Below are 24,360 nucleotides of genomic sequence, written 5' to 3' on the forward strand. Positions count from 1 at the left end.
CTTCTGAGTCACACTGTATCAACTAACTTCTGCGCACTATGCAGACTTCGTGACCTGATGCCCCAAATTCTTTTCTCCTATAGTTCTATTTTCATGCCACACGAACTTTTGATCCTCGACCTAACCTGCCTCCCCCCCCCCCTCCCCCTCTCTCTCTCTCTCTCTCTCTCTCTCTTTCTCTCTCTCTCTAGCTTATTGTATTTATTTAGTTACACGTCAAGTTCCGTAGGAGCAAATTGAGGAGCAAATCTCCAAGGTCATGTAACAAGTCAGTACATGAAATTACATCATAACAATAATAACAGATAAAAATAAAATGTTTATAAACCATAAAAAGTCAATCCATAAGTTTAAGTAAACGCAGTCAACAATACAACAAGAATCTCAGCTTAATTTTTGAATGAACTCCTCAACAGAATAGGAGGAGTGACCCATGTGGATTATTGCTAAGATCGCAACACACATACACTCCCATTCCTCATTGTTCCTTTTATCTCATGTTTCTGTACATTTTTAACACATTTGTGCATATTTTTACTTATCTGTGCATATTTTTGCAAATCTTTGCCTGTTTCTGTGCGGCTTTTTGCATTTTTTACACATCTTTTTGCTTATCCAGCTCCTCTCCCAACCTTCTTCTTCTGTAGTGGTCAATCCAAGGATTGGTTTGCAACAGCTACAATGGCAGCTTGTCTCAAATTCTGTGCGTCTTTCAGCTTTTCTCTTCATTTCTTTATAGGTGTTACATCCCACATCTTTCAAGATTTGATCCATGTACCTCAGTTGTGGTCTTCCTCTTGGTCTTTTTCCCTCGACATATCCCTCTATGATTGTGTTCAGGAGTCCTTTATGTCTTAATAGATGGCCTGTAAATTGCACTCTTCTTTTAACAATGAAACTCCAGAAGCTTCTCTTCTCACCTGCTCTTTCCAGAACCACTTCGTTTGTGACCTTGTCGATCCATTTTATTTTGAGCATGCGTCTATAGCACCACATTTCAAAAGAATTTAGCTTCTGCTGTTCCTCTGTCCCGAGAGTCCATGTTTCACACCCATAGCATGCCACACTCCACACATATGATTTCAAAAATCTTTTCCTGGTTTCAAGGCTGATGCTCTTAGATGTTAATATGTTTTTCTTCTTTCTCCCAACCATCAACAACTATTTTACCTATTTCTGCATCTTTCCCATTTCCTTTACACTATTCCTGTCATAGTGGACCCCTGCTCCATATTTCTGCACCAGTTCGAAAAAGTATACCATTCCCTGGCTAAAACCCAATCCCACATCCTGTTTCTCAAATGCTTGCTAAACCATGGAATTCCGCCGACCCTCACAAACTTGGTACTGCAAAAACACATCTCCATGGCACAGGCATCGCAGAACCAACCTCAGGTCCCTCCACAAGATCCTACTACTACTGTGCAATCCCTACTCCATATATCACATATCTGAAACTGAATCCCTTGCTCCCCAGCACCAGGAGGCGCAACCCAGACACCACCTCCATAAGTCATCCAATCTGCTGACATCCTACAGCCACCTTGGGGCACCACTATCCAACCCCTATTGAACCCACAGTGTTCCTCCTCATCCACCTCTTGTAGCAGCTAAACCTTGCCCAGCTGACCTTTTCAAAAAGCCCTTCCGACTTGCCATCAAATCCAGTGCCAAAACATTCCTGTAACACTGTTGTTTACCTTTCCACCAAAACCCTAAGCTCCACAGAAATTTCAGCCCTATCCAAAGGCCTCACCTTTAGCTGTACACCCAAATTTAACCATGATGGACTCCAAACCCATTACCCATTCCTCATACACCTTACTAACTTTATCCTAATCCATAACTATGTCTCCTTTGAAGGGAAGGCATCTATAGAAATTTGCAGCATAGTCACGGGCATCCACTTGGCACCCTTCTCTCCTTCTCCTGATCCCTGTAATGGAAGCACTTCTTTGCCGCCAATCCCTCCAACCAAAACCACCTTAATTCCAACATTGAACCATGCCTCTTCCAGCTCATCCCACTATCCAACTGTGATCCTCTCACCCTCACCCTTCCACCTTCCAGGAATTTCTTACCTCCAACTTAGCCTCACCATTCGAGGACACCAACATTTCAGTAGGAAAAAGAACAGCCATACACAACCTCAAAACAAATCCTGATCTGATAATCCTACTTGCAGATCCTGATCTGATCATCCTACTTGCAGACAAAAGTTCCACGAATCATAGTGACTACCTAGCAGACTACCTCCACCAGTGATCTGACTCCTCCACCTATAAACTCTGCCAGAGTGATTCCATCCCAGAAGTGCACCACAAACTCCAACCCCTGCTTAGAGCCTTAACCCCTTCCCAGAACCTCTCCTCTGAAACTATTTCCCTCCTCACCCCTATGACACCCTGCACACCCACCTTCTACATCCTCTTCAAAATCCACAAACCCAACAATCCTGGATGCTCCATTGTGGCTGGTTATTGTGCCCCCACTGAAAGAATTTCAGCTCTCACTGACCAACACCTCCAAGCCATTGCCTATAATCCAGCCACCCACATCAAAGACACCAATCACTTCCTTCACTGACTCTCCACCATCACCACCCCTTTATCTCCTGGATCCCAGCTCGTCACTGTTGATGCCCCCTCCCTATGCACCAACATCCCTCAAGCTTATGCTACTGAACCCTATCTTTTCCAGTGTCCTTCAGACTCCAAACCCATTACCCATTCCTCATACACCTTACTAACTTTATATTAATCCACAACTACTTCTCCTTTGAAAGGAAAGCATGTAAAGAAATCTGCAGCATAGTCGTGGGCATCCACTTGCTACCCTCCTATGCCAACCTTTTTATGGGCCATCTAGAGGAGACCTTTTAAGCCATCAAACCTCTAGTCTGGTTCAGGTTCATGAAAGATATCTTCATGATCGGACTTAAATCCAAGACACCCTATCTTTGTTGCTTCACTACCTCAACACCGTCTCTCCCATCTGCTCCGCGTGGTCCTCCTGAACCGTGTGCCACCTTCCTAGATGTTGACCTTCTCCTCTCTGATGGTGCCATTTACACTTCTGTCCACATTAAATCCACCAACAATCGACAGTACCTGCATTTTGACAGCTGTCATCCCTTTCACATCAAAAAATCCCTTCCACACAGCCTGGCCATGCGGGGACAGTGTATCTGCAGTGACAAGAACTCCCTTGTTCAGTATGCTGAGTGTCTCATCAAAGCCTTCACAGACAGTCACTATCCCCTCAGACATCTCCCGTGCCATTTCCCTTCACATCCCAATCCTCCCACCACCCCCAAGAACCAGCCACAAAGCAGTGTCCCCTTCATCACCCAGTACTGCCCTGGACTGAAGCAACTGAACCACATCCTTCGTCAGGGCTTTGATTACCAATTATATGCCCTGAAATGAGGTACATCCTACCTGAGATACTTCCATCCCTCCTAAAGTGGTGTTCTGTCACCCACCCAACCTCCACAACATCCTAGTCCAACCCTATGCCACTCCCAATCCCAACCTCTAGCCACAAGGATCATATCCCTGTGGAACACCCAGTTGCAATACCTACCCAATCCACCCACCACGCACTTCCTGTTCCAGTCCTGTCAGAGGTTTATCCTACCCCATCTGAGGCTGGGCCACCTGTGAAAGCAGCCATGTCATTTACCAGCTCTGCTGCAATCATTGCATAGCTTTCTATATTGATATGACTACCCACTAGCTGCCCATCAGAATGAAGGGACACTGCGAAACTGTGGCCAGAAGCAAAATAGACCACTGTGTGGCATAACATGCAGCTGAACATAACACATTTGATTTCTGTGTCTGCTTCACTACCTGAGCCATCTGGATCCTTCACTCCACCACCAGCTTCTCTGAACTGCACAGATGGGAGTTATCCTTACAACAGATTCTTCGCTTCCGTAACTATCCAGGCCTCTATCTACAGTTACATAATGTCCTCACACCTTCCACCCAACAGCTTCCACCCCATGTGTCCTATCGTCTCCTCCCCATTCTTATCTCCTGCCTTGGTCATTTGCCACCCTCTGCCAACACACCCAAACCATCTTTGCCCACTCCTCTCCTTTTTCCCATTTTTCCTCACCTCCTAGCCCCACAGCTTCCTGATGCTGTGCTTGTTGGCATTCTAGTCCATGCACACACTGCCAGGCAGTGCACGTCTCTCCTTTAATTGTGCCTGTCGCTACTTAATGTGTCTTCTATATGGTAAGTAGCAATCAGTCTTTTCCTGCATTGTTGATATTCCTACCTGGAGTTTGCAGTGTGTGGGACACAAGATAAGCATTGGTCGAGCGGCCTTTGGTCTTTTATCATATGATCTCTCTGCTTCTGTTAAATTGATAAAAATGTACAATACTATATAAAAAACAACATTTTAGAGAACGAATGTAGAAACTTCATTGCATCCTGTTAATTAATTTTAAGATTTTATGTTAAGTTCAGGACAGTACAGTATTATACTACAGTTCAGTACCACATATGTTATTCGTAGTAAAGGACAGTTTATGTATGTTATAGTACATACAGTATTTCCGTATTGTATTCATTTTTAATAAGACCTGATGTACTTTTTCCCTTCAAAAACTTGTTACATGTAGTACACGAATTTACAAGTTCTTCAGTACTGGACAATTTGCTGCTTTCAGCAGATCATATAAATGTATCAGTAGTAGCAACTGCTTAATTCCAGGTAGGTGGAGGTGGTGAGGGTTTTTTTTTTCCAGCCCCTTCTTCATTAGATTTGATATCTGGTGCTGGAAGTTCTTGTTGTTGCCCAATTACACTTCGTATTATCAGTTTGACTGATGTTTCTTCAGCTACGTATTCTTTATCATCATATCTGTCCAGTCCAAAACTTCATCTCAAGGTGAATTTCGTATTTTGTTTTGAGCAACATCTAACAGTTTTACAACAGCATCATTTTTGATTGGAATAGTGGAGTCTGTTTCTTCTTCATAGGCTTTTGGCCAGAGTTTCCACCAAGCCCACCAAAGAGTAGCAGGCTTAACTTTATTCCACACCAAAGCTGTTCCAAATATACTGTCTTTTTTAATATATTCACTGAGATCAGTTCAGGCACTGGAAAGTGGAATGTACAGATATCTGTCAACTATATAACCCTGCTTTGTTCAGGCAAACCAAGTTTTTTAAACAGGATCTCACAGAAGGTACAAAATTATGGAAAGACGAGTCCTTGGACAATTCTGAAATCATCCCTGCATTGAAATTAGCTGCACAAATTACAAGAAAATTTAAAGCGCATTAAAAAACTTTTGGCTTTTTGTACCTGCCAGTAACATATGGAGTCAACATGTGATCACCTGAAGCATTTGAACACAATACAGTGCCAACTGATCTCCCCCTTTGCACTTTTCATCTTTACCTGCCAATGTTGAACTAGGCAAGCAATGCCAAAGTAGGTTTGTGTCATTGGCATTGTAGACATGACTAGCAGTTAAGTTATGGCGTTTAACCAAATTGCAAAAAGTTTCTTTGTATTTTTCAGCTGCCTTTTGGTCTGCCAATAGTAGCTCCCCACCTATGTCAAGTTTCCAAATTCCATGACAAGTTTTGAATTGGTACAGCCAACTGTAAGAAAATACACAATCAGTTTCTGATAACCCCAGAAACTGAATGTTTACCTTTTTCCTTAGTCATAGGTTCAGTTACAGGTTTTCCTTCAGACATTTTGATCCAGAACCAGTTGTTAAAAATTTCACCCAACTGATCGAGTTTGGGCTTCTCCAAAGGTTTTTGTCATTCTGTGTTTTTTACTGCAACAGTCTGTGAGGAAAACGTTTGAAGTAACATGTTCACATTTCACTTCAACTTTGTTTTGAGAGTATTCAAGTGAAAAAACATTCCCACAGCAATATGCAGCACTGCTGTATTTGCAATATAGAACACCACTAATCATGATAACACTATAAAACACCACATTTTCATTGCTGTAGACAATTGGTGCTTGACAGATGCTGTCTGACACATGACTGAAGCAATTGTGGGCACTACTCCATTCGAAATTGTTGACCACTGCTGCCGAGCTTAACCATATTCTAGTGAACGTGTCTGAAATATTCAGTATGTATAAAGTGATGCCCATTTATTGAGTGTGCCGGACTGTCAGATATGGGATTAACAGGCTTTTACTGTACCGTGTTTTTGCCAACAGAGAAGTTACAGACATAATAACTGAGATTGGATGTCTGTTCCACAGTGGCAGATGTTCCCCGTGTTGCAGGGTCACTGCTACAAAATGAATGTTTTTGAGACTAAACCTTGATTCTAGTATATTAGTCACCTATTGCTAGTTGGCTTTGCTTTATTATATTTCTGTAAATATTTACGGATATTGTTCTGAATAGTAGACGTGAACACTGCAGAAGAGTTTGAAATTAGGTTAAGATCTCTTTCATCAGGCAATAAATAATATTTTCTGCTTCAGAAATGTTTTAGTCCAATTAAAATAACTTTGTGATTAACATTTCAACAAATCAAGTTGTATGGTGAGCTGCGTGTTGGGCGCAGCTCTTTCTCATGTGATGTGTGCTCGCTGTTTTGTCTTTTCATTAGGTATTTTCAGAACTAACTCAATAGTGGATATCAGCACATGGTCATCCAAAGTTATTTTATTCAAGCTATGTTTGAAAGTACTCTTGACACTCACAAATGATTTAGGTTTGTCAGTCAGCATTGTTAAAATATTTACACAAAAATCCTCTTTAAATTTTAAGTTAGATTTTAATAACTCAAGAAGTGTAATTTTCAGATGAGATACAATTTAACAACAATTTTCAGCATTTGATTGTTTAGTTTTGAGAGTGCAAAAATACACAGCACTTTTTATTCTGCAGCATGAGTAAAATTATTAACACCCATAAAGGATTATTGTTTGTTACCAACAATTTTCATTAAAAATAAAACACTAGTCTTATGTAGCTCCTACGTTAGTTTTATATGTCTTATAGTTTTTATAAATTATCTGTTTTCATCTTCTGTTGACTGCTGAAGAACAAGAACTCTGCAAAAGATGCTGCTGTTGCAAGTAATAGTGTGTCTGAAGAAATGTCACTGACACCAGATGATGAAATGCGGAGCTCTGCAAGTGAATGGGAAAATGTGTCACGAGACATATGTCAGTGGTCTCTCTTAATTGGACAACTTGAAGATGTAGCTTTGCTTGATGCCGTTCTTAGGTATGTTTGAAAATTTGAAAATGATATTTATAAAAATAGACTAATGAATAGTTTGAGAACTTCATTTCACGTCCTGTTAACATCTAGAATTGAATTATTTACTCTAGTGCTATGACTACCACAAGTAAATGAATAGAAGCATTGTGAATATGTCCATAAGTAGTTTTCCTTGGCCATCGCATCCAGAAAGTGTACTGCTCTTACCTCCAGGAAAAAAAAAAATAAATAAATAAATAACAACTGTGTTGTTACTGAGTACTATCCCTGCCTGGAATGTATTAATCAGCTGTGTCAACAGTGCTATGACTTCCTAAAATCATGCCTTGAAATGAGATCCATTCTGTTTGATATTTTGGCCACTCACCTAGCCACCTGGAATAGCTTTGCAATGCCCCACTTCCAAATCTGCAATATCCTGATCAGACTTTACACTCCTTTTGCATCCATTTCCCTGCCATATGGCTCCTACCCCTGTGCTCGACTGACTATAAGACTTGTCTGATATACCATCCTACCACCAACTACTCTAGCCACATAACTGGCAAAACAAAAACTATCAAACGGAGAGCATCCTAGGAAATGACACATGTTGTGTACCAGATGGTATGGAAAAACTGTTCTGCCTTCTGTACTGGTGTCACCACTGCCAGGTTATCAATAAGGATGAATGGGCATAGGCATGGGGTGTGTACGGGCAGTACACAATATCCTGTTTCAGAGCACACTGTACAACATGGCAATTGTGACCTCAGTGTCTGTTTCATTTCAGGTAATTGCTGATAACAGTTTCTCAAAACTTCACAGATAGGAACTGGTTTTACAATATGTACTTGGTTCCTGTCACCCATCTGACTAAGTTCATTTGATTTCTGTAGTCTCATCGTTTCCTTCAGTACCTATTCCTCTCCTTCACTCCTTTTTAATTTTTTATTTTTGTCACTTTTTTTCCAATTAATCACTTTTCCCCACCCCCGTAACTGTCAATCGTATATAATCCTGTTACTTTTTTGCACTCTTTCACAATGTCTCCCCCCCGCCCCCCTCTCACCTCTCCCTTCCCCCTCCGATACTTAAGTCTTACCTATTACCCTATTTTCCACCTTTAAGTACTCAGATATTAAAATCTTGTCCCATACGGGTCCCAACAATCAGTCTGCCCTTATCATCCCATCCGGTAAGTCTCTCCTGATCAGGATTCTGGACAAGTGTTCCATAACTCATCCCATTTCTTAACTATCATTAATCCTTTTCTGTCATCCCCTCTCCTGTCCCTTCAGTCCTTCCTCCAGAAGAAGCAGCCACTGGCTCTGACAACTTGCACACTTCCTTATCTTTCATGTGTGCTACAAAATAAATTTGCATTACAATAAAAGCAAAATTTGGTACTGTGGTTTTTCTCTCCACTGAGAAAAAATATATTTTGTTCATCTTATTTTTCAGCTGTATTAGTTGTTGCTAAAATTGTTTTAGATGCACAAATTCTCATAAGTTGCTTAATATTAAATTTACTTGTGCAACAGAGAGGCACATAAAAAAGAACTGGAACATGACAGTTCAAGTTTTGAATGTGCATTCTTTACACACACACACATACACACACACACGCTCACATGATCGCCATCTCCAGCAGTGTAGACTAGAATGCATTCCTCACTTGACAGCCAAATGTGTTTCATTGAGCATCTCTTTTATCTATAGCCTTAAGCTTTGTCTTACATCTGTTATGCAGCAGTCTGTTTCTTTAGAAGTTTCTGTACAGTGACTGTGTGCCATGGAGGGTCCCTTCATTATGAACTGTTCTCCTGGGTACATATTTATCCAGTGCATGGTCAGTTATTCTTTTAAACTTGAGACATGGCTCCTCTACAAGCTCCTGACCTAAAAGCTCCAAGTTCCTCATTGAGGCATGACACTACTGCCTTTTTATCTAGTTTACTGAACATATATATCTTCCTACATTTTTTAATTGCCCTTTGTACTTCAGTAATCATTGTTGCCACAACTGCGTCGTGGTCACTGATACCAGTTTTGATGTGGATATCCTCAAAGAGATCAGGTCTATTTGTTGACCTTAGATGTAATACATGAAGCATGTCTGGAAAATAAGTGCAGTTTTGAAAGAAAGAAAAAAAAAAACCTCTTAAATTTTTTTTTTCCAGACTAAAATTTATTTTTACAGAAAAGAGCATTTCTTGAACTATTTTTCTATATAGCTGCCACCACTGTTGAGACTTGTCATATGGAGAAAGCAACTGTTCTGTGCCTTCTTCATAGAAAGATGTCACCAGTGGGGGGAAAGCAACTGTTCTATGCCTTTTTCATAGAAAGATGCCACCTCTTACGACAGTCTCTGCCGAACACCATTTTTTGCATTGTCATTGCTGTCAAAGCGTCTTCCTCCAAAATAGTGCTCGATGTTCAAGAATGAGTGAGTCAGAAGGTGCGAGATTGGGGCTGTACAGCGGGTGATCAAAATTCTCCCAACCGAATTGCTGAATAAAGTTTCTAGAACCACCACTAGAATGGGGATGTGTGCTGTCATAAGGCAACATAGTACCTTGACTGAGCATTCTACGCCTTGTGTTTTAAATTGTGTGCTGACGTTTTCTCAGTAATTTCAGAGCATCATACTGCATTGATGGTTTCACCTCTGGGAAGGGACTCAACAAGCACAAATTGACACAAAAAACGGTGTTCAGCAGTGGCTGTCTTCACTGGAGGGCACAAAAAAGTGGTTTCCTTGTATGACAGATGTCTGAACAATGGTGGCAACTATGTAGAAAAAATAGTTTAAGAAATGCTATTTCTTGCAAAAATAAATTTTGCTTTAAAAATGTTGTTATGAGTTTTTACCAAAACAGTACCTACTTCTCAGACATGCCTCATATTTCCAGTCGGTAACACAATAATGAAATGATTAGAAGTCCTCAGGACATGATGGTACTGGAGGCTCTTGAAGATAAGATGGAATGAGCAAGTAAGGAGTGAAGATTTATTGCTACGAGCCAGGGAGAAACAAATCTTAATAAAGAATTTTGTCAATCAAGGAAATGGAACCATTGAGCATGTATTAAAATGTAAAATTTTAAAAACTACAGTACAAGTGATGGTTGCAGGAAAGCATTACTGGTGCAACTGTAGCTATGAGTATTCAAGACAGATCATTGATAATGTTGGCTGCAGTAGTTATGCTGAAATGAAAGAGTATAGCTATCACAGGAATTTAGAAATGTTGTCATTTCAGCCTTACGTGTGATGACTCAAACAACAACAACAACAACAACAACAACAATTATTATTATATTGTATTCCTTATCATATCCCTCACAGACTTTATTTTTAACTGTAAGAACAAGCAACAGCTCATCAGCATTTTTTCTAGACTTTTCCTCCAAAATTGAATTAATTATGGACCACGTTAATGATTTTATGCATGCATTGCGCATCACAATCACATGGTCCCATTCCCCATTATTATTATTATTATTATTATTATTATTATTATTATTATTATTATTATTATTATTATTATTTGCCTCTTGTTTTGTTGTTGTTGTGGTCTTCAGTCCTGAGACTGGTTTGATGCAGCTCTCCATGCTACTCTATCCTGTGCAAGCTTCTTCATCTCCCAGTACCTACTGCAACCTACATCCTTCTGAATCTGCTTAGTGTATTTAACTCTTGGTCTCCCCCTACGATTTTTACCCTCCATGCTGCCCTCCAATACTAAATTGGTGATCCCTTGATGCCTCAGAACATGTCCTACCAACCGATCCCTTCTTCTCGTCAAGTTGTGCCACAAACTCCTCTTCTCCCCAATCCTATTCAGTACCTCCTCATTAGTTATGTGATCTACCCATCTAATCTTCAGCATTCTTCTGTAGCACCACATTTCGAAAGCTTCTATTCTCTTCTTGTCCAAACTATTTACCGTCCATGTTTCACTTCCATACATGGCTGCACTCCATACAAATACTTTCAGAAAAGACTTCCTGACACTTAAATCTATACTCGATGTTAACAAATTTCTCTTCTTCAGAAACGCTTTCCTTGCCATTGCCAGTCTACATTTTATATCCTCTCTACTTCGACCGTCATCAGTTATTTTGCTCCCCAAATAGCAAAACTCCTTTACTACTTTAAGTGTCTCATTTCCTAATCTAATACCCTCAACATCACCCGACTTAATTCGACTACATTCCATTATCCTCGTTTTGCTTTTGTTGATGTTCATCTTATATCCTCCCTTCAAGACACCATCCATTCCGTTCAACTGCTCTTCCAAGTCCTTTGCTGTCTCTGACAGAATTACAATGTCATCGGCGAACCTCAAAGTTTTTATTTCTTCTCCATGGATTTAAATACCTACTCCGAATTTTTCTTTTGTTTCCTTTACTGCTTGCTCAATATACAGATTGAATAACATCGGGGAGAGGCTACAACCCTGTCTTACTCCCTTCCCAACCACTGCTTCCCTTTCATGTCCCTCGACTCTTATAACTGCCATCTGGTTTCTGTACAAATTGTAAATAGCCTTTCGCTCCCTGTATTTTACCCCTGCCACCTTTAGAATTTGAAAGAGAGTATTCCAGTCAACATTGTCAAAAGCTTTCTCTAAGTCTACAAATGCTAGAAACGTAGGTTTGCCTTTCCTTAATCTTTCTTCTAAGATAAGTCGTAAGGTCAGTATTGCCTCACGTATTCCAGTATTTCTACGGAATCCAAACTGATCTTCCCCGAGGTCGGCATCTACTAGTTTTTCCATTCGTCTGTAAAGAATTCGTGTTAGTATTTTGCAGCTGTGGCTTATTAAACTGATTGTTCGGTAATTCTCACATCTGTCAACACCTGCTTTCTTTGGGATTGGAATTATTGTATTCTTCTTGAAGTCTGAGGGTATTTCGCCTGTTTCATACATCTTGCTCACCAGATGGTAGAGTTTTGTCAGGACTGGCTCTCCCAAGGCCGTCAGTAGTTCCAATGGAATGTTGTCTACTCCGGGGGCCTTGTTTCGACTCAGGTCTTTCAGTGCTCTGTCAAACTCTTCACGCAGTATCGTATCTCCCATTTCATCTTCATCTACATCCTCTTCCATTTCCATAATATTGTCCTCAAGTACATCGCCCTTGTATAGACCCTCTATATACTCCTTCCACCTTTCTGCTTTCCCTTCTTTGCTTAGAACTGGGTTTCCATCTGAGCTCTTGATGTTCATACAAGTGGTTCTCTTATCTCCAAAGGTCTCTTTAGTTTTCCTGTAGGCAGTATCTATCTTACCCCTAGTGAGATAAGCCTCTACATCCTTACATTTGTCCTCTAGCCATGCCTGCTTAGCCATTTTGCACTTCCTGTAGATCTCATTTTTGAGACGTTTGTATTCCTTTTTGCCTGCTTCATTTACTGCATTTCTATATTTTCTCCTTTCATCAATTAAATTCAATATTTCTTCTGTTACCCAAAGATTTCTACTAGCCCTCGTCTTTTTACCTACTTGATCCTCTGCTGCCTTCACTACTTCGTCCCTCAAAGCTACCCATTCTTCTTCTACTGTATTTCTTTCCCCCATTCCTGTCAATTGTTCCCTTATGCTCTCCCCGAAACACTGTACAACCTCTGGTTCTTTCAGTTTATCCATGTCCCATCTCCTTAAATTCCCACCTTTTTGCAGTTTCTTCAGTTTTAATCTACAGGTCATAACCAATAGATTGTGGTCAGAATCCACATCTGCCCCTGGAAATGTCTTACAATTTAAAACCTGGTTCCTAAATCTCTGTCGTACCATTATATAATCTATCTGATACCTTTTGGTATCTCCAGGGTTCTTCCATGTATACAACCTGCTATCATGATTCTTAAACCAAGTGTTAGCTATGATTAAGTTGTGCTCTGTGCAAAATTCTACCAGGCGGCTTCCTCTTTCATTTCTTAGCCCCAATCCATATTCTCCTACTACGTTTCCTTCTCTCCCTTTTCCTACACTCGAATTCCAGTCACCCATGACTATTAAATTTTTGTCTCCCTTCACTATCTGAATAATTTCTTTTATTTCATCATACATTTCTTCAATTTCTTCGTCATCTGCAGAGCTAGTTGGCATGTAAACTTGTACTACTGTAGTAGGTGTGGGCTTCGTATCTATCTTGGCCACAATAATGCATTCACTAAGCTGTTTGTAGTAGCTTACCCGCATTGCCTCTTAATCAGAAATAATAAATAATTTATCATTCATCTGAATAAACATCAGGTTTGTTTACTTGTACCGGATCATTTACAAATACTTAATGAATCCATTTCATGTAAGAGGTATACTAACTATCGTGAAAGTTTGGCCATGTAAATTTATTGATAGTTCATTGTAGAAAGAACATTTGCATCTGTCATAATCTCGTGTCTTTTTTCTTGCAGTGACAATCCAGATTTCAGCTGAATGTGCATCTATCATCAGTGTATTATAAGTATCCATGTAGACTGAACATAATTGAGGCGTTCCCTGGAAAAACAACTTAATGCCCATTAAGTCATTTTCTCTGTTCCTGCAGTAACTGCATTTATACAAACCAGTCTTTGTGCTCATATAAATTATTATTACTCTGCAACAGACACAGCGCTCTCTAGAAACATTTGATGACCATGCCGCTCCAAGTCGTTCCACCAACCGCTGCAGCAAGTAGACAACTTCCACACTGCTCGTACCAGTGTTGCGTGTGCACTGTGCTGAGACATATTTGTCAGAGGTGGGATATCTGTGTCATGGAATTTATGTTTGCCAACATCACATAGGAAGTAAATAGTGACTGTAAACAAAGTATGGCAAGTGATTGTGATAGTATATGCAGAACAGAGTGTGATTATGAGAACCACCTAATTGGAAGGAAACATAAAATTCAGAAAAGGAAGTGGAAGAAAGAGGTCGCAAAGAAGAAGAGAATTCAGGGCAGTGCTATATTTCACTAAAAACGGTCTGTTCTAAGAAATTTGCAGTCACTAAGATATGTTACCCAAAGGAATGCTATGTAAAAGTATGCCCAACAGATCAGGAACAGATCCATGAACGAATTTGGGCCTTAGGTGACAAGAACTATAATCTTAAGATGCAACAATAACGAGACAGTAGTCTGTAAATCCCTATTCCAAAGTATCTTGCAAATTTGAAAACAGTTCTAAAGGCATTCAGTGCTGTTGCTCTTACAGTAGAAGGCAAAAGCGAGAAACACAGCAACAGACTGCATAAAATTGGTACAGAAGTTTGGGACATGATTCGCTCTCACTGAGACCAGTTTCCTTCTAAACCATCGCATTATTGTTAAGGCAAGTCCAAAAGGAAACATTTTGACAATCCTGACCTTAATGTTGCAAAATTATTCACATCTTTCAGAGATCATTTTCTCCATGAAATGAGTATGGTACTCCGGATGAAGCATAAAACTTATCATAAGTTCTTTAGGGAAAATAGTTTGTATTCATTTCAAAAACCAAGAACTGATACATGTGAATTTCTACCAGGAGTGTGAAGTTATATTGTCAATCCAAATGATCTTCATAATATGAAGAACACATACTAAAGGTTGTGGAGTACAATAAACTCAAGGACAAGTAATTGACGTCAGGCAAACTTGACATCACAGATCCCTTAGTGTTCGAGTTTGATTACGCACAGAACCTGCCTCTGCCTAAACTGAGCATTACTGCGCAATTATATAAGAGGCTACTGTGGCTCTGTGTAATTAATGTTCACTGTTACAATGACCAATCAAGTACATTTTATTGGTTTCCTGAAGGTTCAGCTAAAAAAGATTCAAGTTCTGTTTGTTCCTTTTTATATGGCTTCATAAGTAGGAAACTCCAGGAGCCAAACCATAGTAAGACTATACTTCTATTGGATTCATGTGGAGGGTAGAATAAAAATATGATGGTGGTACAATGTTGTACTTGGCTTTCAGAATCAAACAATATAAGCAAACAACACGTATTTCCAGTTTGGAGACACTCATACAGTCAATGTGACCATAACTTCAGCCTATATGGAAAAATGCTAAGGAATATTGAAAACATTGAGAATATGTGCCAATATGTTTCAGAGCTGCAGAAAAAGTCCAGTACCCTTCGAGGTGGTGAAAGGAGTGGACATTACTGAGGACTGGGAATCAGCTTTGTCACCATGAAATGGCACAAAAAAGACACTATTTGGAATTCAGAAATATGTAATTTTGTTTTACAGTGGAAATGCATTTCCGTCTCATTCACATATGCAGGAACATTCGGTCCTTACCAAATAAAGAAACGAGGATGTACATTGTCAATATGGAAGATGGACATAGCAGTGGTAAAGATCTATCGTCCTGGTATAACAGATGCAAAGAAGAAAGATATCTTAACACTACTCAAGTTCCTTTGAGACAACAATGCAGAAATTCTGAAGAATATTGTCAATAGTTAATGCATCTGCAACAGACAATGACTGCTCAGGATGCAAAACAAACACATGATCACCAGTAACCATGCATAGACTGTTGCAGATCATTGTTGAGGAAGATGTTGTGTTCTATACAGGGTGTCCCAGCTATCTTGTCCACCCAAAATATCTCTGGAACAATAACAGCTATTGGAAAACGACTTTCACTGGTATCAATGTAGGGCTGGGGCCCATGAATGTACATATTTGGAAACGTTCTAAAACGAAAGCATATGTGTTTTTTAACACAAACTTATGTTTTTTTAAATGGACCTCCTATATTTTTTCTTCAGCAATCCATAGCATGACAAAGCACATACACAATGGCGTTGATTGCATCGCAATATTCCCATTACATCCCGAGATATCGAGACTCGAAGTTGACGCCTGAAACACCCGACATGCGCTGCTAGCGCACGTCCTGAGGCTCAGGCGTGAACCCCATACTGCCCGTAATCGCGCAGCAGACCGTATTATTCGTTTCGGACCTCTTGATAAGTATGGAAGTGTGATTACGCATGTCAATCACATCGCGATTACGGGCAGCATGGGGTTCACTCCTGAGCCTCAGGATGTGCGCTAGCAGCGCATGTCGGGTGTTTCAAGCGTTAACTTTGCGTCTTAATATCTCTGGATGTAATGGGAATATTGCGATGCAATCAACACCATTGTGTATGTGCTTTGTCATGCTATGGATTGCTGAAGAAAAACTACAGGAGGTCCATTTAAAAAAACATAAGTTTGTGTTAAAAAACACATATGCTTTCGTTTTAGAATGTTTCCAAATATGTACATTCATGGGCCCCAGCCCTACATTGATACCGGTGAAAGTCGTTTTCCAATAGCTGTTATTGTTCCAGAGATATTTTGGGTGGACAAGATAGCTGGGACACCCTGTATATGTATGTACTGAATATATGCATGTCTTTCACTTTGTGGATGGTTATGTTAATACTAGGGTTTTAAGGAGGATTATTATATGTTATGTTCGTTGCTATATATAATGCCTTCAGGAACACTTTTACAGTCTACTGTTGCTTTGAAATCTGATTATGTTTGTCAAATAAAAATGTATTTTGTTCGTTAAGGTCTGATTACACTACTTTCAGATTTAACGTCTGTTTAATAGTCAAATATGGAAAACGTCCTCTTGTTCATGATCTATGGAAGAACAGCTTGAGTGTGGTACTGTATTATCACTTCAGATCAATATGTAAGTTGTATGAAGTACATTATCGCATCATTTATTCTGAAACAACAATACGTCATTTCTATTTGATTGAAGTTTCATCCATATATGAGGGAGTGAAATGAATGGAAACATGACGTCAAATATTTGATGCTCTGTATCTCGATTTCTATATATTGCAATTAAATTGCTGTTCCAGAGAACACCTCAATTGTAATGATACACATTCCTTTGTAACTCAGGCATGCACAGGAAAGGACTAATGTTTGTATATGCCTGAGTTAGATTGGAAAGTGTGTCATTATAACTATGTTCAAACTACATGACTACTTAAAATGTACTGATGATAGCTGCATATCAGTTGAAATCTAGAGGTACAATACAATAAAAAAGACAGATGACATTATGACCAATGCTTGCTTTCTTTCTGTCTAGGATTACATCATGGTTGTGGGGCACAATCTTTCCCATATAATTGAACATAATTGATACCTAGTTTTGTCAGAAGTTGATAACATTTGTCACAATACCAAACAGTTACTTGGGTGAAAGCATGGGATCCATTTAGCAGCTCAAATGTTACCCACATTGGTGCAGAAAGGACTCTTCTACATCTATATCCATGCTCTGCAAACCAGTGTGAAGCGCACGGCAGCTTAGGGATTAAAATCTTGTCAATGTTGAGATCATTATGGGTTGAGAATTATCTCAGATGTTGGACAGTGCAGGAAGGAATAACAGGTGGATTCCTCAACTGAGTCAGCTTGACATTTCCCTGAAGTGATTTCTACATGTACATCGCTACCCAGCAGATCACACTTAGGTGCCTGGCATACAGCAGTACTCAAAAAGAGGACGGACAAGCACAGTGTAGGCAGTCTCTTTAGTAGATTTATGTATTTATCTACAAATTCCATAGATCCTGTTATGCATATGACACTAAGATGTAGAACGACTTGAGTAATATATGTTCACAGACCATGGTATCAATTAGTTTACAAGAGCAGAACTAGACATAAATTACATAATACTTGCAAAAATAATAACAAACTAAAATAAAGTTGTAGGAATAATACATTATGCAAAGTTTATCAAATTGCAAAAGCCTTTTTGTCACAGTAAGTATATGGTTACAAATAGGAACAAAACAAACATAAACAAACAACTGTAAATATAAATACATACAAAGACTACTTTTCTCTGTTGAAGTATTCATCAAGTGAGTAAAACGTTTTCTCGATTAAATACGTCTTTAGATTGTTTTTGAATGATGCACTGTTACTACGTAGACTTCTTATATAGCTCGGTAATAAGTTAAATATTTTGACACTGGAGTAATGCACTCCTTTCTGTACCTGAGTTAAACTTTTTAGTTCAAAGTGGAGGTCAGCCTTCTTTCTTGTATTGTGATAATGGAAGCTTTCATTGGTTTCATAGTGGGCAGGATTATCAACCAAGAAACTCATTAGGGAAAAAATATACTGACAGGTTGTGGAAAGTATTCCAAGTTTTTTAAAGAGCGTACGGCAGGAGGTTCTCGGGGGGACTCTGCGCGTTATACGGACTACTTTTTTCTGCATGAGGAAGATTTTTTTAGATGAGGGTGAATTGCCCCAGAACATGGTGCCATAACACATAATGGAGTGGAAGTATGCAAAGTATGTGGACTTCATGACATTTATGTCTCCAAATTGTGAGATTGTCCTAATGGCTAGCATCTAAGTGTTCTGACAATAAAATGTAGTCCTTGGTTTGCCCTGACCACAAAATTCTTAGCACACTGCTTCGCATTCAGGAGAACGACAGTTCAGACTCGCATCTGGCCATCCTGATTTAGGTTTTATGTGATTTCCCTAAATCACTTCAGGCAAATGCCAGGATGGTTCCTCTGAAAGAGCACGGCCGACTTCCTTCCCCATTCTTCCATAACCCAATGGGACTGATGACCGCGGTGTTTGGTCCCCTCCCCCAAATCAATCAACCAACCAACCACAATATTTTCTATGTGTCATTTCCAGTTCAAGATGTTTGTAATAGTAATTCCTAGGTATTTAGTTGACTTTACAGAATTTATATTTGATTGATTTATCATGTTCTGTAGTTTAACAGATTCCTTTTACCACTCATGTGGATGATGTCACACTTTTCATTATTTAGTGTCAATTACCAATTTTTGCATCATACAGATATCTTACCTAAATCATTTTTCAATTGATTTTGTTCTTCTGATTACTTTACTAGACGATAAATGACAGCATCACGTGGAGACAACATAAGACAACTGCTCAGATTGTCTCCTAAATCACTTATACATGATAAGGAGGGAACACAGCAAACCATTTCTGTTCCACTCTATGTCTTTCCATCAATTACTACAAATGTGACCTCTCTGACAGGAAATCACGAATCCAGTCACATAACTGGGTACATTATTCCATAAGCACACATTTTGATTACAAGCTGCCTGTGAGGTAAGGTATCAAAAGCCTTCTGGAAATCTAGAAATATGGAATCAATTTAAAATCCTTTGTTGATAGCACTCAGCACTTTGTGTGAGTCAAGACCTAGTTTTGTTTCACAAGAACAATGTTTTCTAAATCCGTGTTGATTACATGTGAGTAGGTCATTCTCTTCAAGGTAATTCATATTGTTCAAACACAATGTATGTTCCAAAACACTGCTGAATATCGACATCAATGATATTGGCCTGTAATTTAGTGGATTACTCCTATTGCCTTTCTTGAATATTGGTGTGACCTCTGTATTTTCCAGTTTTTGGGTATGGATCTTTCTTCAAGTGAGCGGTTGTATACAATTTTTAAGTATGGAGCTATTGCATCAGCATACTCTGAAAGGAATCTAATTGATGTACAATATGGACTGAAAGAGTTGCTTTTGTTAAATGATTTAAGTTGCTTCAGTACTTCGAGCCTGCCTACTTACAAGTTACTCGTGTTGGCAGCTGTTTTTGATTCAAATTCTGGAGTATTTTCTTCATCTTCTTTGGTGAAGGAATTTGGGAAGACTGTGTTTAGTAATTCTGCCTTAGCAGCACTGTCATTGATAATATTCCCATTGCTATCTTGCAGGGAAGGCATTGATTACGTCTTGCCTCTAGTATACTATACATACGTCCAGAATCTCTTGAAGTTTTCTGCCATGTTTCAAGACAAAATTTTGCTGTGGAAACTGTTATAAGCATCTCACATTGAAGTCTGCACTAAATTTCAGGCTACTTGGGGTTTTGCATTCATGTAAATTTTCCATGCTTTTTTCGTTGTTCCTACAATAGTGTTCTGACCTGTTTTGTATACCTTGGGGGGATCAGCTCTGTTGTTTCTTAATTTATTTTGTATAAATCCCTCAACTGCTGTCAATCCTATTTCTTTGAACTGAAGCTGCATCTGGTTTACACTTACATTGTTAATTTCAAAGGAGTGGAGATTGTCTCTCAGGGAGGCGAGGCATCAAGTGAATTTTTATTTGCTTTTTACAAATATATGTATTTTAAGTTTACTTTTTGTGGATTTGGAACCTGTGGTATTCTGTCTTGCTGTGGCAATGCTATGTCCACTAATGCTTGTATCTGTTTTGATCAGCTCAGGATTATTTGTTGCTAGGAGGTCAAGTGTGTTTTCACAACCATTCACTATTCAAGTGAGCTCATAAAGTAATTGTTCAAAATAATTTTCAGAGAATGCATTTAGCACAATTTGGGGTCATGTTTTATGCGTACCTCTGGACTTAAACATAAATTTTCATCAGCATATCGAGGGTCAGTTGAAGTCACCACCAACTGTTATTGTATAAATGGGAACATGCTTGAAATTAGACTCAAGTTTTCTTTGAACCTTTCAGCAGTTACATCATCTGAGTTGGGATGTCGGTACAAGGATCAAATTATTATTTTATTCTGGTCGCCAAGAATGACCTCTACCCACACTAACCATCTACATTAATTTCACTACAAGCTAAACTACTTCTAACAGCAACAAACACAGCAACACCAACTGTATTTAGCCTATCCTTTCTGAACACTATTAGGTCCTTCTCAAAAGTTTCAGCTGAACTTCTCTCCAGCTTTCACCAGCTTTCAGTGCCCATAACAATTTGGGCATCAGTGCTTTCTGTTAGTGCTTGGAGCTCTGCTACTTTCCCAACACAGCTACAACAGTTTACAACTGTTATACCAATGGTTCCAAGATCTACGTTCTTCCTGTGTTCGACTTGCATCCTTTCAGACTGAGGCCATTTCTGTGTTTCCCCGAGGTCCTCTAACCTAAAAAACAGTCCAGTCCAAAAAACACAGTTCCCAGCTACCCATGTAACCACCTCCTGTGTTTAATGAACTCCTCACCTATTTAGGGAACCTGATACCCAACCACCATACAGCACAAGTCGAGAAATCCTCAGCCTATACCGTCGCAGAACTGCCTGAGCTGTGGTTCAGACCCTCCACTCAGCTTTGTACCAGATGTCCGCAATCAGTCCTGTCAACTGTGCTGCAAATGGTGAGCTCTGCTTTCATTCCACAAGCAAGACGGGCAGCCTTCACCATTTCTGATATTCACTTGAAACCAGAGAGAATCTCTTATGGTCAAAAGCAACACACATCATTGGTACTTACATTAGCCACCACTGATAGTTGTCTGCAACCTGTGCTCTTCGTGGCATCTAGCAGGACCCATTCCACATCTGGAATGGTTTCACATGGTATGCATACGGAGTGGCCATTGGCTTTCTTCCCCTCCTGGCAACCATGTTATTAAGGGACTTCATAACATGCCTAACATTGGAGCTACCATTAATCCCACCCTCTGTGACTGCCCAGATATTGCAGACTGCATGGTTTTCTTTGAGACAGGACAAGTGACTGCATCTGGCTGAGGGACAGCGTCAGCCACAGATAGTATCTAGAGCGTCACCAACTCAACTCACAGCAATTGCAGTCCCTATCCGTACTAAAGATGGTGGAATACTACGCTACACTGACAAACAAATGACCATCAACACATGCTAAGAATCTCTACGGTTGACACTAAGGAAAATGCAAGAACTGTACCTAGTAAATTAGATTAACATGCAGAGATTCAAAAACTAAACTACCAAAGCCCACAGGTGATGATTGAGTAATTCGCTCATGGTTAGGAACTTGTAAAATGTCACAAAATTTGTTACTTTCTGACACAAACAAAAACATGAAAACTGTGTCTATTATTTTAAATTAACCCACAGAAATTCAAAAACTAAACTACCAGAGCACACATATGAAATTATATAATTTGCTCCTTGTTGGGAACTTCAGAATGATCTGAAGCCCCATGTGCTGCAATCAGAATCTCTAAAGTTTCTATGAATCAGAGAGGGCCTAAATGTGCTCCTGTCATGCAGTTTGTTTGTGGGTCCACAAAGTGTCAACAGTAGTTGCTGTAAACCTCTGATGAACTGACCAACCAAGTGCCTTACATGTCCAATGGGTGAAACTTCAGACAATCATTCAGGTCTGGGAATCAGTGGTATATGTTGGTCTTCAAAGAAACCTTGCAGATTCCTTGACACACAGAGTGAGATAATATCCTGCTGAAGTATGGCAATGTGGAGTTGCCTGAAGAAGGAACAGTATCCCTGTTTGTATACCCATCCTGATATAGTGGACACAGCATGGACTTCCTCTGTATATGAGAGTTGAGCTCACACATTATAACCATTTTGCAGCATTGTTCCTTGAGTTGATCATGGTCCTTTTGCAGCATTGTTCCCCGAGCTGATCGTGGTCCTTTTGCTTTGGCGTCATGTGAAGGGTCTCAACCAAAGGCTTCATTGACTCTGTGACAGTCTTGGCTATGATTTCTAGATCAGCATTATTAGTTAGGGTTTGTAGGACACCTATCAATAGATCAGGGGTGCACTACACAACGGAAGCAGCTTCTTCGATAGCAGAGTGCTTGTGGAGTACACATAAGGGTTTCATAAGCTATGCGGTAATTTGTGGTACTCTGATGAGCATTCAGCAGTCAATATGCTGCAAATTAAGTCAGACATACACAGCAAGGTAAGTCAAACCGCGTTCAGAGTAAAAACACTTTGAATGTCAAAATTTTATCAGTAAATTGTCAAAGTATCCATAACAAAGTTCCCAAATTTACTGCCCTCCAAGAAAGTTCTCACACTCATATTACTCTTTAGGACCAAGAGCTGACTGAAACCTGAAGTGGGAAGCTCTGAGATATTTAGTGGGTAATGGAACGGATATTGGAAAGACAGATTAGAGGCCATAGGTGGGGGTGTGTTCACTGTAGCTGGCAAAATCCTTGTCTCTGCTGAGGTCGAAGTTGAGTGAAACAGTGAAGTTATCTGGTTGTGTATAACAGATGTAGGTGAAACTAAGTTAATTGTTGGATTTTTTACAGCCACCCAAGTCCACTTGAACAATTTGAATCATTCAAAGAGAGTCTATGGTCGATATCGCGCAAGTACCTAGATCATGCAATACTAGTTGGAGGCAACTTTAACCCACCCAATATGGGCTGGAATGTCTATGGATTCATTGTGTAGCCTACAGATACAATCGTGCAAAGTACCTTTGAACACGTTTTCAGGAAACTGTCTTTAGCAGCTAGTTAATCAGCCCGCACACAATGGAAATATCTTAAACCTTGTAGCTACACATAAAGCAGACCTTATCTACAATGTCAGTACAGAAATGGGGATTAGCGATCTTGAGGTTATTATAGCAATTATTGTTACAAAAGTTAATAAATAAACTAAGAAGGGTCCATTTAGCAGCGTCTCATTTACATGGTTAACTGACATCACTTAGTTTCAGTAAGATGGACATAAAGGAGTTATGGGCAAGGTTTAAACAGATTGTTAATCATCGTCTGGAAAATTTATGCTTAGTAAGTGGATTAACGATGGAAAGGATTCACCATGATTTTACAAAATTCAAAAATGCTGAGGAATCAGAGGCTGTTGCACTCTCGGTTCAAAAGGGAACACCTAAATAATGATAGGCAATGGTTAGTAGAGATTCACGCGTCTTCGGAAGAGACCTGTGTGTGAAGCATACAACTACTACCACTGTTATACCTTAGCAAAAGGTCTGGCAGAGAAACCGAGAAAATTCTGGTCCTATTCAATATCGCTAAGTGGCTCTTAGGCTTCCATCCAGTCACTTGTTTACCAGTGTGTTGTGGCAGTTGAAGATGCCGAAACGTAAGCCGAAGTTTTAAATTTGTCATAAAAGTAATCATTCACACAGGAGAATAGTACAAGCATACTGTTGTTTAACCATCAAACAGACTCCTGTATGGATGACATAGTAATAAGCATACCTGCGTAGGTAGACAACAGCAAGAGTTGAAAACAAATAAGTCACCTGGTCCGCACGGAATCCCAATTTGGTTTTTTAAAGTGTACTCTATGGCATTGGCCCCTTACCTACCTTGCATTTATTGTGAATCTCTCAACCAGAGCAAAGTC

The 24,360-nt window shown here is 39.6% G+C and overlaps 1 protein-coding gene across 2 annotated transcripts in view; it reads left to right on the forward strand.

The window, feature by feature from the left end:
* Positions 1-24,360, forward strand: part of LOC126195001 (rab3 GTPase-activating protein non-catalytic subunit) — a 190,180-nt gene that overhangs the window by 106,645 nt on the left and 59,175 nt on the right. For both annotated transcript variants that reach the window (XM_049933421.1, XM_049933422.1), the window contains exon 16: positions 7,053-7,237. In XM_049933421.1, coding sequence (XP_049789378.1) covers positions 7,053-7,237 — 185 coding nt within the window. The remainder of the gene's footprint in view (positions 1-7,052; positions 7,238-24,360) is intronic.

This window comes from Schistocerca nitens, chromosome 7 (assembly GCF_023898315.1).
Source record: "Schistocerca nitens isolate TAMUIC-IGC-003100 chromosome 7, iqSchNite1.1, whole genome shotgun sequence".
NCBI lineage: Eukaryota > Metazoa > Arthropoda > Insecta > Orthoptera > Acrididae > Schistocerca > Schistocerca nitens.